At 38.8% G+C, this 14,982-nt stretch overlaps 1 protein-coding gene across 3 annotated transcripts; it reads left to right on the top strand.

The window, feature by feature from the left end:
• Nucleotides 1–47: 47 nt before the first annotated feature.
• LOC137381643 (testis-expressed protein 12-like) lies at nt 48–13,695 on the top strand. 3 transcript variants are annotated; one of them, XM_068054347.1, is made up of 5 exons: nt 48–228; nt 3,119–3,187; nt 7,043–7,154; nt 13,023–13,074; nt 13,159–13,695. In XM_068054347.1, the coding sequence occupies exons 2-5, from the start codon at nt 3,125–3,127 to the stop codon at nt 13,304–13,306; spliced, it is 375 nt and encodes a 124-aa protein (XP_067910448.1). In that variant the 5' UTR covers nt 48–228; nt 3,119–3,124; the 3' UTR covers nt 13,307–13,695. The 3 variants fall into 3 exon arrangements, with proteins under 3 accessions (XP_067910448.1, XP_067910446.1, XP_067910449.1); XM_068054345.1 differs by having other exon boundaries at nt 48–224; XM_068054348.1 differs by lacking the exon at nt 3,119–3,187 and having other exon boundaries at nt 48–224.
• The last annotated feature ends 1,287 nt before the right edge of the window (nt 13,696–14,982 follow it).

Consider the following 14,982-nt stretch of genomic DNA (forward strand, 5'->3'; position numbering starts at 1 on the left):
ATTTGAATTCGGGCGCGAGAAGGGAGAGCGCATGCGCGCTTCTGAGCTTGAGCGGCGGCTTTTGGCGCCATCGTCTCGGACCAACTGTAAGAGGTTTTCTCAACCCGGAGGCGAGCTGCATTAGGAGTGTTGTGAGCTCCCTCTTTTATTTCTAATGGGTCTCTGTGCAAACTGAAAAAAAAAGTTGACGCAAATGTATGTCGAGCTTTACAGTCCTTGGGATGGTAGGTATGACGGTTACAACCTTTTGTTGACTCGAAAACTGGGCGAGAGGACTGGATGGGGGTTAGGGTCGCCATGGGTTTGGTTGCATCTTGATCCATTTTGACTCCTGATCCTTCAGTACCTCAAAGTTTTAAACGTTCATCTTTGTGTTTAAATCCTTCCATGGCTTCATGTGTCACTATCTCTGTAATCTCTTGCAGCCATCAACCACACCGTGCACTCTAAAATTAAAACAGGAAATACTCAGCAGCTGTGGCTGCATCTGTGGCGAGATGAATAGCTAATGGTTCAGGTTAATGGCCTTTTGTCAGAATTCTGAACCAAGAACTCCCATCTCTTGTGCCTCCCCCTGAGCTTTGCAGCATCATTTGGTGGTTGTGCTGTCAGCTACCTAAGCGCCAGGTGCTTGAACCCCCTTAACAACTTCACCTTTAATACCCTCTTCCTCAAAGGCCATCTCTGAGCTTTTGGTTACCCCTCCAATTACCACTTTTTTGGTCCACCATCCATTTTATTTATGCCTCTGTGAAGCGCCTTGAGGTATCTTTCTCTTTGAAGATGCTATGGAATTGCCAATCGTTGACAGTTCTGTTTGCTGCTGCTGATGATGATTTGGAAAAAAATTTCTCCAATCCATATCCTTAGCCAGTAGTGAGAGAAACAGACTTTTATTTTTATTTCAGCCATTTAAGCTCCAGTTATGTGAAGCTTCATACTGCTGAAAGAACCTCAGACTGACTGCCCTTATGTGAGCTGTAAAGTCTGGCATCACAGAAATTTTACAGTATGGAAAAAGGCCATTTGGCCTATCCTGCCCATGCCGGCTGCCAAGTCGCCATCCAGCCTAATCCCACTTTCCAGCTCTTGACCCGTAGCCTTGTAGGTTACAGTACTTCATGCATATCAAAATACTTTTTAAATGAGGATTTCTGCCTCTACCACTCTTTCAGGCAGGTGTTTCAGGTCCACACTGCATGCCTGATTTGCAGAAGTATGAAGGTAGTACTTTAAGCATTCATCAGTTAAATAAAAATTGAATGTTAAATTAAAATCCAATGTTGAACTTTACGACTTCTGGCCAATCTCTGGGTACTTTGCCAAAATAAACTGGGTGCATTACTGCTCAACAGACATTAGTGGCTTCGGATAAAATCCAGTTTATTTTTAATTGGCAGCATTTATTAAATTTCTGCATTGAACATCTTGCATCGATTATCCCCTTGTTTTGTTCTGCCTTTTTGAAAAACCATTAACCTTGGTCAGACTTGCGTGCAGAACAGGCAATTGTTTTAGAATAATAAATAGCATGCAGATAACAAAGTTAGCAGTATATTTTTGGCTTTTACTATAAAAGTTGAATCAATTGGATGAGAAATATCAGGGGCACATCTTCAGGTTCAATGAAACATCAGGTGGTATGGTCATAATGTGGTCAACAGTTTGAATCTAGGAATGGGTAGTTCATAGTACCTTGCAAATGTTGCCCACATCCCAAGAACAAATTTAAAAAAACTGTCAAAACCCAAGGACTCCTATATACAGACGATGCAACTCCTTCCTGATCGAGAAGGGATGTGTCTTTGTTGCACCTGCTTAATTACAGAGACAATGACAAATACATCATCTGCTGTGGAATGACTTATGGACAATTTCAATGACTGTTGGCTATTTTAAAATCTGTTAAGATTACAAGAGAGCAGTTTTCTGTGCTACTGTGCCACTGAATTTTCCCAAACGACAGCCAGATAAGCCAGTTTATGGTTTGTTTCTGTAAAGAAAAAATCTGATGCCAGGGGAGGCACCGTTGCCAATTTTACAATAGAAAGTAGACATTAATTTGAAGAGAATGCAGAACTTTTACCATTTGACAAGCTTCCCAGGAGTCCAGGTCTTCAAAGATGGAACCCGTGTGGCATCAAGGCTCCATATGAACCGAAGTGTATACAAACTGTAAAAGCACAATTTACTGTGTAACTGAGCTATTCACATCATGAATATTCCATTTTTAATTCCTAATGAGTGCTAAATATACCGGGTTTACCTGGGATAATCATAGGATGTTGACATTAGCTTCATTATCCCAGCTTGACGAAATGGACAAAAACGTCAGCAAGATTTCCCACTCCTGATTAGAATTCAGCAAGTTCTGCTGGAAGTAAGTCTGGATGTTGGTTGAAGACAAAACTTTGAAGGTTTACAATCAATAATAAAATTAAGTTTTGCTCACAACTTCAATTCCAATAATACCTTGAAGATACCACATTATTTTGTTTTAAGTATACTGGCGGGCAGCCATAAAGGCGGGGCTAAAGTGTGGCGAGTCAAAGAGACTTAGCAGTTGGCAGGAAAAAAGACAGAAGCGCAAGGGGAGAGCCAACTGTATAACAGCCCCGACAGCCAATTTTATCTGCAGCACCTGTGGAAGAGTCTGTCACTCTAGAATTGGCCTTTATAGCCACTCCAGGCACTGCTTCACAAACCACTGACCACCTGCAGGCGCTTACCCATTGTCTCTCGAGACAAGGAGGCCAAAGAAGAAGAAGACCTATTATTTATTCATTTGGGGTGATCTAATGACTTGCTAAGGGTCATTGGTTAGATACTTCTTAAAAGAGCATTATCATTTGACAAACTTACAATATTTTCTATAAGGTTTAAGCACAGATAGTTCTTTTGTTGGTGTGAGCGTGGACATCCTGTCCTCTAGCACTATATACTGTATGAAACCCGACAGCAGGTCAAAGGAAAATTACAATTTTCTCCATTGTAAAATATGCAATTGCTCTATAATTTGCATTGAGAATGTTCGATTCTAAGCATTTAAAATGCAAATATCAGATATTGCTTTTACTACTGGAATGGTAATTAATATCATTTTTCTTCATGTGTTTAGAGTCAGATGTCAGCTGTTCCAAACAAAATTGTTGAGACAAAGGGGATAAAGCGTAGAAAAGAGATGGAGGTATGGCAATACCATGCAACTTACACTTAAAAGGCTAGATTTTTGCCTCTAATGTCTGGGCATGAAGTATTTAGTGGGGAGGGTTGCTTGTCTGATTTCTGTTCCATTAATTTAAATGGAAACCATATCAGCAGGCTCTGTTATAAGCAAGCAATCCTCCTGGCCTGATGTTCCCCTCTGCGCTGTTGCTAACCAATACTTTACACACATGCGGTAAAGCCAAAAATCTACTCAAATGGTTTTTGCTTTAGCTATAAATAGTCTATTAAATATACATTTCCAGTCAGGCAGTATAGGTAATTGATACAATGGAAAGTCATAGTTCAACTCTTTACAGTTCATTCACCTTTGTGGTAATTGATCATTTTCACTAGATACTGTGCAGCTCCATCATTCAACTTAATTTGTATAGTATTTTCACTTTTATATGTAATTCATCCATAAAATGTTGTTGAGAACCAATACTTCTATGTTTTTGCAAGGATTTACCTGAGATAATCAACTGCATCATTGCAATGTTCCACTTCATCACAGGCATGCTCTGCTTATTACAAGGAGTAAATCCAAAAAACTACTGGAGAGAATCACACGAACAGTGCCACTTTGAGATTTTTGATCGTGATGTTGCAAAGTGGCCATTATCAGTTCTTTTCACATTGTTATTTTGCTGATTTATTTCTAATTTCTTTGAGTTTAGATTTTGTTGTCAATAGACTGACAGTGATGTTAACAGTGAGTGTTTTCCATCATGGATAGCTGTTTTAAATATACTTCATACTTCAATGGGCGGCACAGTGGCGCAGTGGTTAGCACCGCAGCCTCACAGCTCCAGGGACCCGGGTTCGATTCCGGGTACTGCCTGTGTGGAGTTTGCAAGTTCTCCCTGTGTCTGCGTGGGTTTTCTCCGGGTGCTCCGGTTTCCTCCCACAAGCCAAAAGACTTGCAGGTTGATAGGTAAATTGGCCATTATAAATTGTCACTAGTGTAGGTAGGTGGTAGGGAAATATAGGGACATTTGGGGATGTTTGGTAGGAATATGGGATTAGTGTAGGATTAGTATAAATGGGGGGTTGATGTTCGGCACAGACTCGGTGGGCCGAAGGGCCTGTTTCAGTGCTGTATCTCTAATCTAAAAAAAAAAAATCTAATATCTCATCATGAACATAATGTGAACCCATGCCCAATGGATCTCAGTTCTTGCCATTGGTTAATCAAGAGTGTTGACCACTACCAGATGGCCCTGTAGCAATGCAGAGAAATTTAGGTCTGGCAAACCAGATTAAATGGTGGCATCAACTTTAAAACTGACCTCCTATGGTATCTGACTGCTCCAGAATCATCCAAACCCAACAGTTGGTCCTGTCAGCACATTATAATAGAATCTGGAACTGCCTACTTTGTCATAGGCACTTCATCAGTGAGTACTGTTTCTCAATATTATCTTCTTTGATACCTACTATCGGTTACACTGTTTATCCATCAGTACTAAGAAGTAGTCTTTTGAACGTGGGATAATGCTTTCTAAAAGATCTAGGTGTAATATGTACTTCAGTAGCTTCTTCCTGCGTTTTTGGTGTGACAAATTCTAGGACTCATCCAGTTCAATTCATAAGGAATTCTCATATTTTCTTTGTGATTTTATAGCAAGGCCCAATTTAATGCATTTTTGTTACAGTTTTCTGATGGAGATTTGCTGGTGTGTTTGTGTGTGAGGGGAATATATATTTATCTAGTTTGAGACCACAGGAAACATTTTTCCCCGGTGATTAATACTATAGGGAATAATATTTGAAGCCAAATCCAGTTGGGCCAAATTATGTTTGACTAAATATTGTTTGAAGTAATTTTTGCTTTGTCTCTGATTTTTCCAAGTGGAACAGTTTTTTGTAATTGTGAAAGATACCATTTTATATTCCTTTTTACCTGTTTGGACTTAAAAATAGAGAACTATGTAACAAGGTGGGTATTCCATTGTTATAAAGAAGGCCAGTGCCTGAAACGTTAACTTTGCTACTCTTAACAGATGCTGGTAGCTGATTAGCTGAGTGTTTGCAGCACTTTCATTTTTTTTGGTATCTTGTGTTGTTCAGTCTCCATATTGGATTCAGTCTAAGAGTTGTGAGAGATTCACATAAAGCTTTTCAATATAGACTCAAAAGTGTCATGGGATTTGAACATTTATTATTTTGGATTAGATGCAAAATTAATTGAAATAGAAAGTTTGCTATGTTTATATGTAGATTGATTCTTCTATATATTTAGACATCTTAATAAATATGAATTAGTAGGTTTTTGCTTGAATTACACGGTCTGATTAGAGGTTGTCTGCTGTTGAGGTCCGATCTGGAGCACATGATGGTAAGTCATGTTCTATGTGCCTACACCAGTGGTAGAAGAGTTGATTGTTGGTCCTTTGGTAAGACTATTGCAGATATTGCCACACATAAAAGCACGTTTTGGTTCATGGCAAGCAGAATTTTGCCTAAAACTTGAATAGATGATATTGGGAAGTAACCTAAATTATAACATAAGAATCCAATTCACACGTAACATAGTCAACCACTCTGTCTTTAAATTTGTTGCCAAGAGATTCTGTTCCACTTAATTGATTGCTTTTCAGTCCTGAACTTTGGAATAAAGTAATTGACAGTTTATGTCTGAAGCCTCCTCCTTTACTACTACATCATCAGATCTAGTCAGAAAGAACTACAGCTCTCCTGAAGAAAGCACTAAGTCTGAATATTTAAACACTGATGCGTCCCATTGGGAAACTATCCAATTAGATGATTCTGTCTCTGATGATCCTGATAAGGAAAATGGACTGTCAGAACAGCTTGTGTTTGAACTGAAAGCTAAGGGACCTTCAGACAGTTCATCTGTAAGTTGCTAACAGTTTTGTTGGCTCTTATCCAGGAAGATGAGGTAGTATTATGTTTCATTTGTTAACTGGCTTAGCTGATATTCTAAGTTTATCCATCTAGGATACTCTGCATGTAGCTTATATGGAGCTTTGACAAAAGGAGAATGAACTCTCCCATTCCCTGGCCACTGAAGCTAGAGGTAATGTAGACTATGCAGTTGTTACATTGCATGGCTTATGAAGTTCAAGAGAAAGATTCTAGATGGTTAGACTTCTAAAGGAAGGAAAGGTATTCTCTAGATGTTAGCAGCCTGTCATTAAACATATGGAAAGAATTCTTGCACCTAACATTGAAACAAATTCATTTTGTGGCCCAGATGACTTCTTGTTCTGTCAGTTATGCCTCACTTTCACGAATTGGAGTGCGCTCTGACAATATTGCTAAAGTAATGGATGCATTAGGTCAAGAGCTGGAGCTGCTGCTGTTACCTTACTTTATCTATATTGTTTATATAATCTTGCAGACATGCAGGTGAGCTGCTGTTTGCTTCCTACACTAGATTTTTTGAGTGAACAAATGAAAATTATAAGAAACTAACAAGGTTTCATGTTATTTTAAATATTTAAGTGGGAGAGATGTAGTTTTGGGGAACCTATTGCTTGGTACACAACCCTAATCATTGTCCTTTTGCAGACATACCCCCTCTCCACCCAAAAATATATATTGAAGTGTCAAAATGTTCCCAAACACTTTACTTTTAATTATCTCTCACAATTAGTAGGCAATTCCACTCACATTCTAGCACTTGTATAAACTGATGAGATTCCACATCAAGCTGTACTGCCGAAGCAACTATTTAAAAAAAAATTGCATTTATATAGCAAATCAAAGAAAATGTTGCTATATTTGCATTGTTGACCGAAAGTTCTTGATGGATGATGCAGAATTCAAGGGCATAATGCTATTCTGTACCTTTGCATCTTTTACATCACAGAATGAATATTGTGAAACACCCGTTCAAACCAAAAGACATGTGGCCTTGGCTTCTGCTTCAGATGGAGGAGGGTTCTCTTCTAATCCAGGATCAGTGGAAAAAATCTTGCAAGGTAATAGAGCGACATGAGTAAACATTTACTGAACATTTTAAAACAAATCAAATTTATATTAACTTTGGAAGTGACTGGGCGAACTAATGTTTCTTCTGATACATTATCCTTAAAATTTAGTGATTCAATTGTAAGGAGCAGTTTTTGTTAAGCTTGCTCAAAACTCATAGCACTAGTATATCTTTCACATTTCGGCACTACATTGTTCAGAGTGCTTACAGCATTATTGGATTAGTCATAATGATGCAAGAACAAAACAAATAGTTGCTTTGTAGTACAGAATTTGAGTATTGCTGAAAAAGGAGACCTGCTGTTGAAGCTTTTTGTCTTGCACTCATCAGAACAGATGCAAGGATGTCAAATTGCAAAGGGAGCAACAATTTATGCTGCATGAGAAAAAGATGCTGATTGGTTGGCATGTCAACTCTCGTCGAGGTGCTGCCATGGAGAATGTACCAGGGAACTATTGTCCCCCATGCTTTTGTTTAATTCAAAAAAGACGCCTGCAGAGGACAGGTCCCTGCGTATGAATATATGTAAGTTCTAGCAAGCCCAAGTGAGCCACATTGCAAGTCCGACTAATAATCTTAAATTGGTTGTTAGTGTAATTCTTAGCACATTCGGGATTGTTCAGTAAGTGCTGTCCAATCGCTACATATATTCATACGCAGGGACCTGTTCTTTGCAGGCAAAAGGAACATGTACAGGCATTTTTGAATTTAAAGCATGAGAGACAATAGTTCCCACGTGCATTCTCCATGGCAGCGCCTCAACCAATCAGAGTCGACTTGCCAACCAATCAGCACCCTTTTCTTGTAATATAAATTGCTGCTGCCTTTGAATGGCATTCTAGCGTCTGTCCTGATGAGTGCAAGATGAAAAGCTTCGACAGCGTGTCTCTTTTCTCAGCAACAAAAGAAATAGTAAGGTAAGCTGGATATGTCATTTATTTCTCCTATTTCTCATTTATTCCTCCTCTTTCTTATCTGCATGGCCCCCCCCTCAGTGATATCATTCGAAAGCACATGTACTCTGATGAGACACAGCTCCACCTCACCACCACCTTTCTTGACTCCTCCAGTGTTGCTAAATTATCAGACTGCTTACCCTACATCTAGTACTGGATGAGCAGAAATTTCCTCCAATTAAATATTGGGAAGACTGAAGCCAACGTTTTCAGTGCCTGCTCTAAATTCCATTCCCTAGCTACTGACTCCATCCCTCTCCGAGAAACCGTCTGAGATTAAGCCAGTCTGTTCACAGCCTTGGTGTTACATTTGACCCCGGGATGAGCTCAACCTCATGTTCGCGCCATCACCAAGACCGCCTGTTTTCACCTCCATAATATCACCCAACTTTGCCCCATCTCAGCTGATTTGTTACTGAAACTGTTATTCATACCTTGGTTACGTCTAGAATTGACTATTCCAATGCAGTCCTAGCTAGTCTCCCACATTCTACCCTCTGTAAATTTGAGGTATCCAAAACTTTGCTGCCCATGTCTTAACTCGCACCAAGTCCTATTCATCTATCACCCCTGTGCTCGCTGACCTACATTGGCACCCGATCAAGCAAAATCTTGATTTTAAAATTCTCATCCTTGTTTTCGAATCCCTCCATGCCTTGCATGTCCCTATCTCTGTAATTTCCTCCAATTCCACAAACCTCTGAGATATCTGCACTTCTCTAATTCTGGCCTTTTGAGAATCTCCAATTTTAATTGCTGTACCATTGGTGGCTGCACCTTCAGTTGCCCCAAGCTCTGGAATATTCTCCCAACACATCTCTGCCTATCTACCTCGCTTTCCCCCTTTAAGACACTCCTTAAAACTTACCACTTTGACCAAGATTTTGGTTATTTGATCTAATATCTCCTTAGGTGGCTTGATGTCATTTTATAATACTCCTGTGAAGTGCCTTGGGACGTTTTATTACCTCAAAAGAGCTGTATAAATATAAGTTGTTATTTGATTGAGAGGTGGAAGTTGAAAGTTTCTGACCTGGGACAGCAGTTTCTGAAATTATTTTACAGCTTCTATACTGATTTGGGGTTTTTATGTTAGATTTTCCTTGGGTTCAACACCACTGACCATTTCCAAAAGACCACACATTTTGACAAACCAGAAGTGCACCGTTAGTTGCTCAATACAGTCCTCACAATTTACACCATTCACACTTGTCACGAATAGCCATCTATATCAGGCTAATACTGCTAATTATTTGCTGTTACCATAGGAGTTGATTATGAATGTGCTGCTTATAACATATTAAGTGCATTATTTCCAGCAGTTCAATAAGTATTTTGTCCTGCACTTACCAATTTAAAAAGCGTTGCTGATTTCAAGCAAATTACGGTCTAGAAGCTATTTAAAGTGTGATTATTTTAGTGATGAGATTCTGAAGCAACTGATAATATTTACGAGAAGCAGTTGCTAAATCGAAATTACCTGGTTATTTCATTTTTATGTATTGCCATCTAGTTATAAAATCACATTAACAAGCCCACCATAAATGGTGAAAACCAAATCTAGATAAATACAGTGATATCATGTGCCTATCCAAGAGCTCTATCATTGTACTCCAACTTACAGGATATATCATGTGCCATCATGTGAATGTAATCTATTGACTGCTACTATAAGAGTCCTCTGACTAGGCTTATACCCCTGACATCTTTAGACTGACTAGTGAGCTGAGGGCAGGCTGACAAATATTAACCTAAAATCTGTAGATCCAAGCTCCGTGGTTGTCTGTCAGAGAAAAGACAAAGAATCATGGGCCGGGCCTTCTCAAACTTCATTCAAGTCTTCAACTCAGATAGCACTGTCAGAGCTGCTGTTTTATTATGATCTCCAAGATCTGAATCACCCAAGATGTTTAAATTGAATAGAATGTTTTAACTTAATGATTTATGTCAAACACTTCAATTGATCTGTTGGATAGCACTCTTTCCACGTACTATGGCAGTAATCAAACCGTGTACACCAACACCAGGGTTGTCCAACCTTTTCGGGCAGAGGGCCACATTACAAATTTTGCTTGGCCCTGGGGTGCCGGTGAGCATATTTTGAAAGATAAAGGCATTAAAAATTTATCTTACCAATAAAAACATAAACGAATGTGCATTTTTGTGAAGAAGCTTTAAATGAGCAGACTAATTTATTGACTTACTTTCTTGTCACTCTATTGAAAACTGATTTAGTGACACCTGGCATTGTTTTTGCTTGCATATGTAGTCAATCTCTGCCAGCACACTTGATGTAGTGATGTAGAGTATTCTGGATAGATATCCATCTGTCAAGAGTGATCTTGATCTCTGTCTCCCTTTTTTTCCCCCCTGTCTGCGTTGCTCCCCCCGCCCCGTGTTGTTCTCGCTCTCTGTGTTCTCTCTGTCTCTCTCTCAGGTTTCTCCCCCCCAACTTCTCTCTCTGGTTCCCTTCCCTGCCCCCCACTCTCTGGGAATGGCCCTAGGTACAGTGTACACCTGCGGGCCAAATGGAAACCTTTGGTGGGTCGGATGTTGGCCCGCAGGCCCTATGCTGGACAACATAGAACATACAGCACAGAACAGGCCCTTCGGCCCACAATGTTGTGCCGATCCTTTGTCCTCTGTCAAGGACAATTTAATCTATACCCCATCATTCTCCTTTATCCATATACCTATCCAAAAGCCTTTTGAAAGTCCCTAAAGTTTCTGACTCAACAACTTCCCCGGGCAAGGCATTCCATGCCTCGACCACTCTCTGGGTAAAGAACCTTCCCCTGACATCCCCCTTATATCTCCCACCCTTCACCTTAAATTTATGACCCCTTGTAACGCTTTGCTCCACCCGGGGAAAAAGTTTCTGACTGTCTACCCTATCTATTCCCCTGATCATCTTATAAACCTCTATCATGTCACCCCTCATCCTTCTCCTTTCTAATGAGAAGAGGCCTAGAATGTTCAGCCTTTCCTCGTAAGACTTATTCTCCATTCCAGGCAACATCCTGGTAAATCTCCTCTGCACCCTCTCCAAGGCTTCCACATCCTTCCTAAAATGAGGCGACCAGAACTGCACACAGTACTCCAAATGAGGCCTTACCAAGGTCCTGTACAGCTGCATCATCACCTCACGGCTCTTAAATTCAATCCCTCTGCTAATGAACGCTAACACCCCATATGCCTTCTTCACAGCCCTATCCACTTGAGTTGCAACTTTCAATGATCTATGCACATAGACCCCAAGGTCTCTCTGCTCCTCCACATGCCCAAGAACCCTACCGTTAACCCAGTATTTTGCATTCATACAACCCTGCTGTATACTAAGCCCTTCCTCAACTAGTCATGTCTGTGAATTGTCCTGAGGGCTGAATATCAGGTTGATATCGAGCAGTTTTCAATTTTAAAACCTGTGACTAATTAGAAAGAATTCAATAATTAAATAATCCATTGTAGACAAAAATGCATCATTTAAAATTGGTTACAGCTCAGTTTAAAAAATGAATAGCAGACTATTAGGAGGTTCTACAAAAGCAGCAATATACAAGATTTTTGTTTATAGCAATAGAAGTCTTTTATAGCAGATTGAAAGTTCTAAAGATGGCTATGAGGGCTTGTAGTGTAGTACAATGAAGTATGAATATCTATCATTTCTGAGTGATGGAACGCTGGTTTAATTTCATACTCTGCTGACTTAATTGAACTCAACTACTTTTTCAATGCAAACAGCTATTTTTGTTCGTGTGCACCTACGTCTGATTTGCTAAATTGTTTTTATCTTGGTCTAATTTATTATGAGTCTATTTGATCTGTGCTGTTGTTGATCAAAGCAAAACATTTTAAATTGTGTTCCTAAAACTGTAACCTTAGATATTCATGGGGATTAATATTTGTGAAAATATTTTCAGCTTACTGAAACATGCATCATGGATAAGAGGTTAATTTATAAAAATTAACTAGCTTACATAATTGGTCAGCAAAAAATTACATTCATATTTACAGTCCAATAGTTCAGTGTCTGTTGAATTAGTTATGTGATTGAATAAATTCACAAATAGATGCATCATATATATCTTGTGCACTAAGAGTTGAATCACATGTCTTAATGAATGGGATTCTGTAATCAATTTAGAAATCTTGTATAAAGAATATCTTAATTGAGCTGGTTTGATTTTGTTAATTCAGGTTCCTTTAGAGTGGAAATTAATAATAAACATATCTTATTTTACTCATAGTATTTGTGTGTCTCAAAGTTGGATTGAGTTTTGCTAGCATGTGTTGAAAAATTAAAGGGAGAATTTTTACAATTCTGCATTCATAGTTTTTGTACTGCTGTATTCATTGTGACAGTTCAATAGGAGATGAATCTGAAATTTGCTGGTTATATTTTTGAAATATGCTGAATGGTGATTCAGAAGTTAGTAGTTATAGATGGTCTTTAGGAAGGGAAATTCAGTAATATACAACTTGCTGAAGTTTGCTTCTGTGAAACTGAAATTACATTTAAAATACATATATAAAAATAACTTTGTGTGAAGATATTTATCATTTTTCAGCCATATTTGTAATATAAGAGTGTAAGAGACAAACACCAGCATCAGGCAATAGCTTTGATAGAATGCATTTTTAAAAAATATGAGGGGGTATCAAATTTATACCTTACACAGTTGAAAATAATTTAATTCAAAACATTAAATTTCTCTTCAGTTGAGAAGGAGCAGTTTAAACTACGAGTGAATTGATTAGAAGGAGATCCATTGGAAAGCAAAGAAAGTGTTACAGTTTTCCACAAAAGCATTAGGATAATCAAACACTGACTTATTGAAGATTGTACAAAATTGTATTTAGAAAACTCTGTTGTCAACTCCACCTCTTGTGTTTTTCAACAGATGTCAATGAAGTAGTTAATATTCTGTTGTCTACATATACAGAAACTTTAAGGTACTGTTTTCAATCAATTTAAACATGACACTAATTGATACTATTCATAGTCTAATGAAATGTCTCTTACTACTCTTATACAAGTCAAAGAAGAGCAGTGAATGCCAAGCATGTGCAACAACTTAACACAATTTTGGAAGAAGCCAGAGCCATGGAAAGATATCTGAAACAGAAGAAAGAAGGTCTCAGACATAAGCTTACCATGATTGCTAATGCCCTTCATACAGAATGATTATTGACAGCCTTTGAAATAAGAGAAATTCTATAGTCTTGAACACATAAAGAAATAGCTGAAACAGTGTTTAAATGCTATTAGATAATTACCCTTTTGTATGTTGCTCATTCTTTCATACATCATTACGTGTTTATATAATCTTTTTAGGTGATAAAAGTGCATAGAAGTCGTGGTGTTTCCCTAAGGTTAGGTAACTAGTGGTTAGATAATAAAAAATAGTGTGAAAATCCAGTTTGTTCCAGAAAGGAGAACCTAATAATTCACAAGTGAGAAAGTCAAGTTTGAGTTATGGTTTTCCTCATGAGGAATAAATCAGTATTTCAGTAGCCTTCGATGTTTCATTCTGTTTATAAAGTACATGTACAGTTAATTTACTTTTAAATAAAATACTTAATGTAGTTTACCTATTTTTATTCAATTTTAATATTCATTACAAGCACAAAGGAAAAATTAATACTTACTGTTGAGTGAATTTTCATCACTCATGGGAGATGCAAATCATGCTGGACTTCCCTCTTGTCTACCACTGCCTCATTAGTGATTGGGTACTCATCAACATTTCAAACTATGTTTCCACGATTTGTGTATCTTTTGGACCCTGCTTAAAGTCAGTCATGACATTTAGTGCCCAGGGATATGGTGCTCTTCAGATGGGACTGGATACTTCCTCCTGTGTGATGAGAGCAGTTGATAAATTATGAGAATGATCCCAAGTGCCTCCCACTCCAGAGACTTCACACAATGCTAGGCTGACTCTTCAAAGCAGTACTGATGGAGTGCTGCACTGTCATATTTCAAATGAGACTTTAAACCCCTCAGGTAGATGTTAAATATCGTTTTTGAAAAAAAGGTACAATTTTGAAGAAGAGCAGGGGAGTTCTCCTTGTGTCTTAACTAACATCAACCAACATTACTAAAATAAATTATCTGGTCATTATTATGTTGCTGTTGTAGGAGCTTGGTATATGCAAATTCGCTGCAGCATCTCCTACATTACATAGTGACTACACTGCAAAAGTACTTCATTGGCTATAAAGTGCTTTGGGACATCCAGAAGTTGTGAAAGATGCGACATAAATGCAAGCTTTTTATAATGACTGCAGCCCTCCACAGAATGGGCTGGATTTTACCAGCCCCTCGACGCCATGGATCATGGTGGGGAGGCCCGTAAAATGGTAGCGGGAATGGTCCGCCACAACCCACGACGTCGAGAAGGCCCTGCCGGATATTAGCGGCAGCAAGGCCACTGCGCGGAACACCGCCACCGCTGCCATTAAAGTATGGAAATGAGGTTACTTAAAATACAAATGAACCTACTTGCTGCTGGCAACCGCAACTTGGGCGCCTTCGGAATTCCGTATGGAGTTCCAAGTCAAAACACTGGTGGAGAGAGGGGAGGAATAAAAGTATCAGGGCAGGAGGGTGGGGAGGAAGTGGGAGAAACAATCCTTATTGGCTGTGGGAAGGGGTTTAGGGTCAAAGGGAATAAAGTTTCGGGGGGAAAGGTCATGAGTGAGAACTCACTTTTTTGGGGTGGAGGTGGGGATAGGGCATAAAACTACTTATTTATGCATTGGGGGGAAGAGGAGATTTGAAGTTTTAATAAAATTTTAGTTTAAATTAATTGAAACCGTGTCACTTTAAAAAAAATTAAATGTCGCTAAAGAGCTTCA

The sequence above is a fragment of the Heterodontus francisci genome, chromosome 22 (assembly GCF_036365525.1).
Source record: "Heterodontus francisci isolate sHetFra1 chromosome 22, sHetFra1.hap1, whole genome shotgun sequence".
NCBI classification, from domain to species: Eukaryota; Metazoa; Chordata; class Chondrichthyes; order Heterodontiformes; family Heterodontidae; genus Heterodontus; species Heterodontus francisci.

What these genes read in the sequence shown, in the direction of transcription:
- LOC137381643 (XM_068054345.1), top strand. Translation starts at nt 198, where the DNA reads ATGTCGAGCTTTACAGTCCTTGGGATG. An exon ending in AGCGTAGAAAAGAGATGGAG is followed by an intron (nt 3,188 to 7,042) that starts GTATGGCAATAC and finishes TTTACATCACAG; the next exon opens with AATGAATATTGTGAAACACC. An exon ending in ACATATACAGAAACTTTAAG is followed by an intron (nt 13,075 to 13,158) that starts GTACTGTTTTCA and finishes CTCTTATACAAG; the next exon opens with TCAAAGAAGAGCAGTGAATG.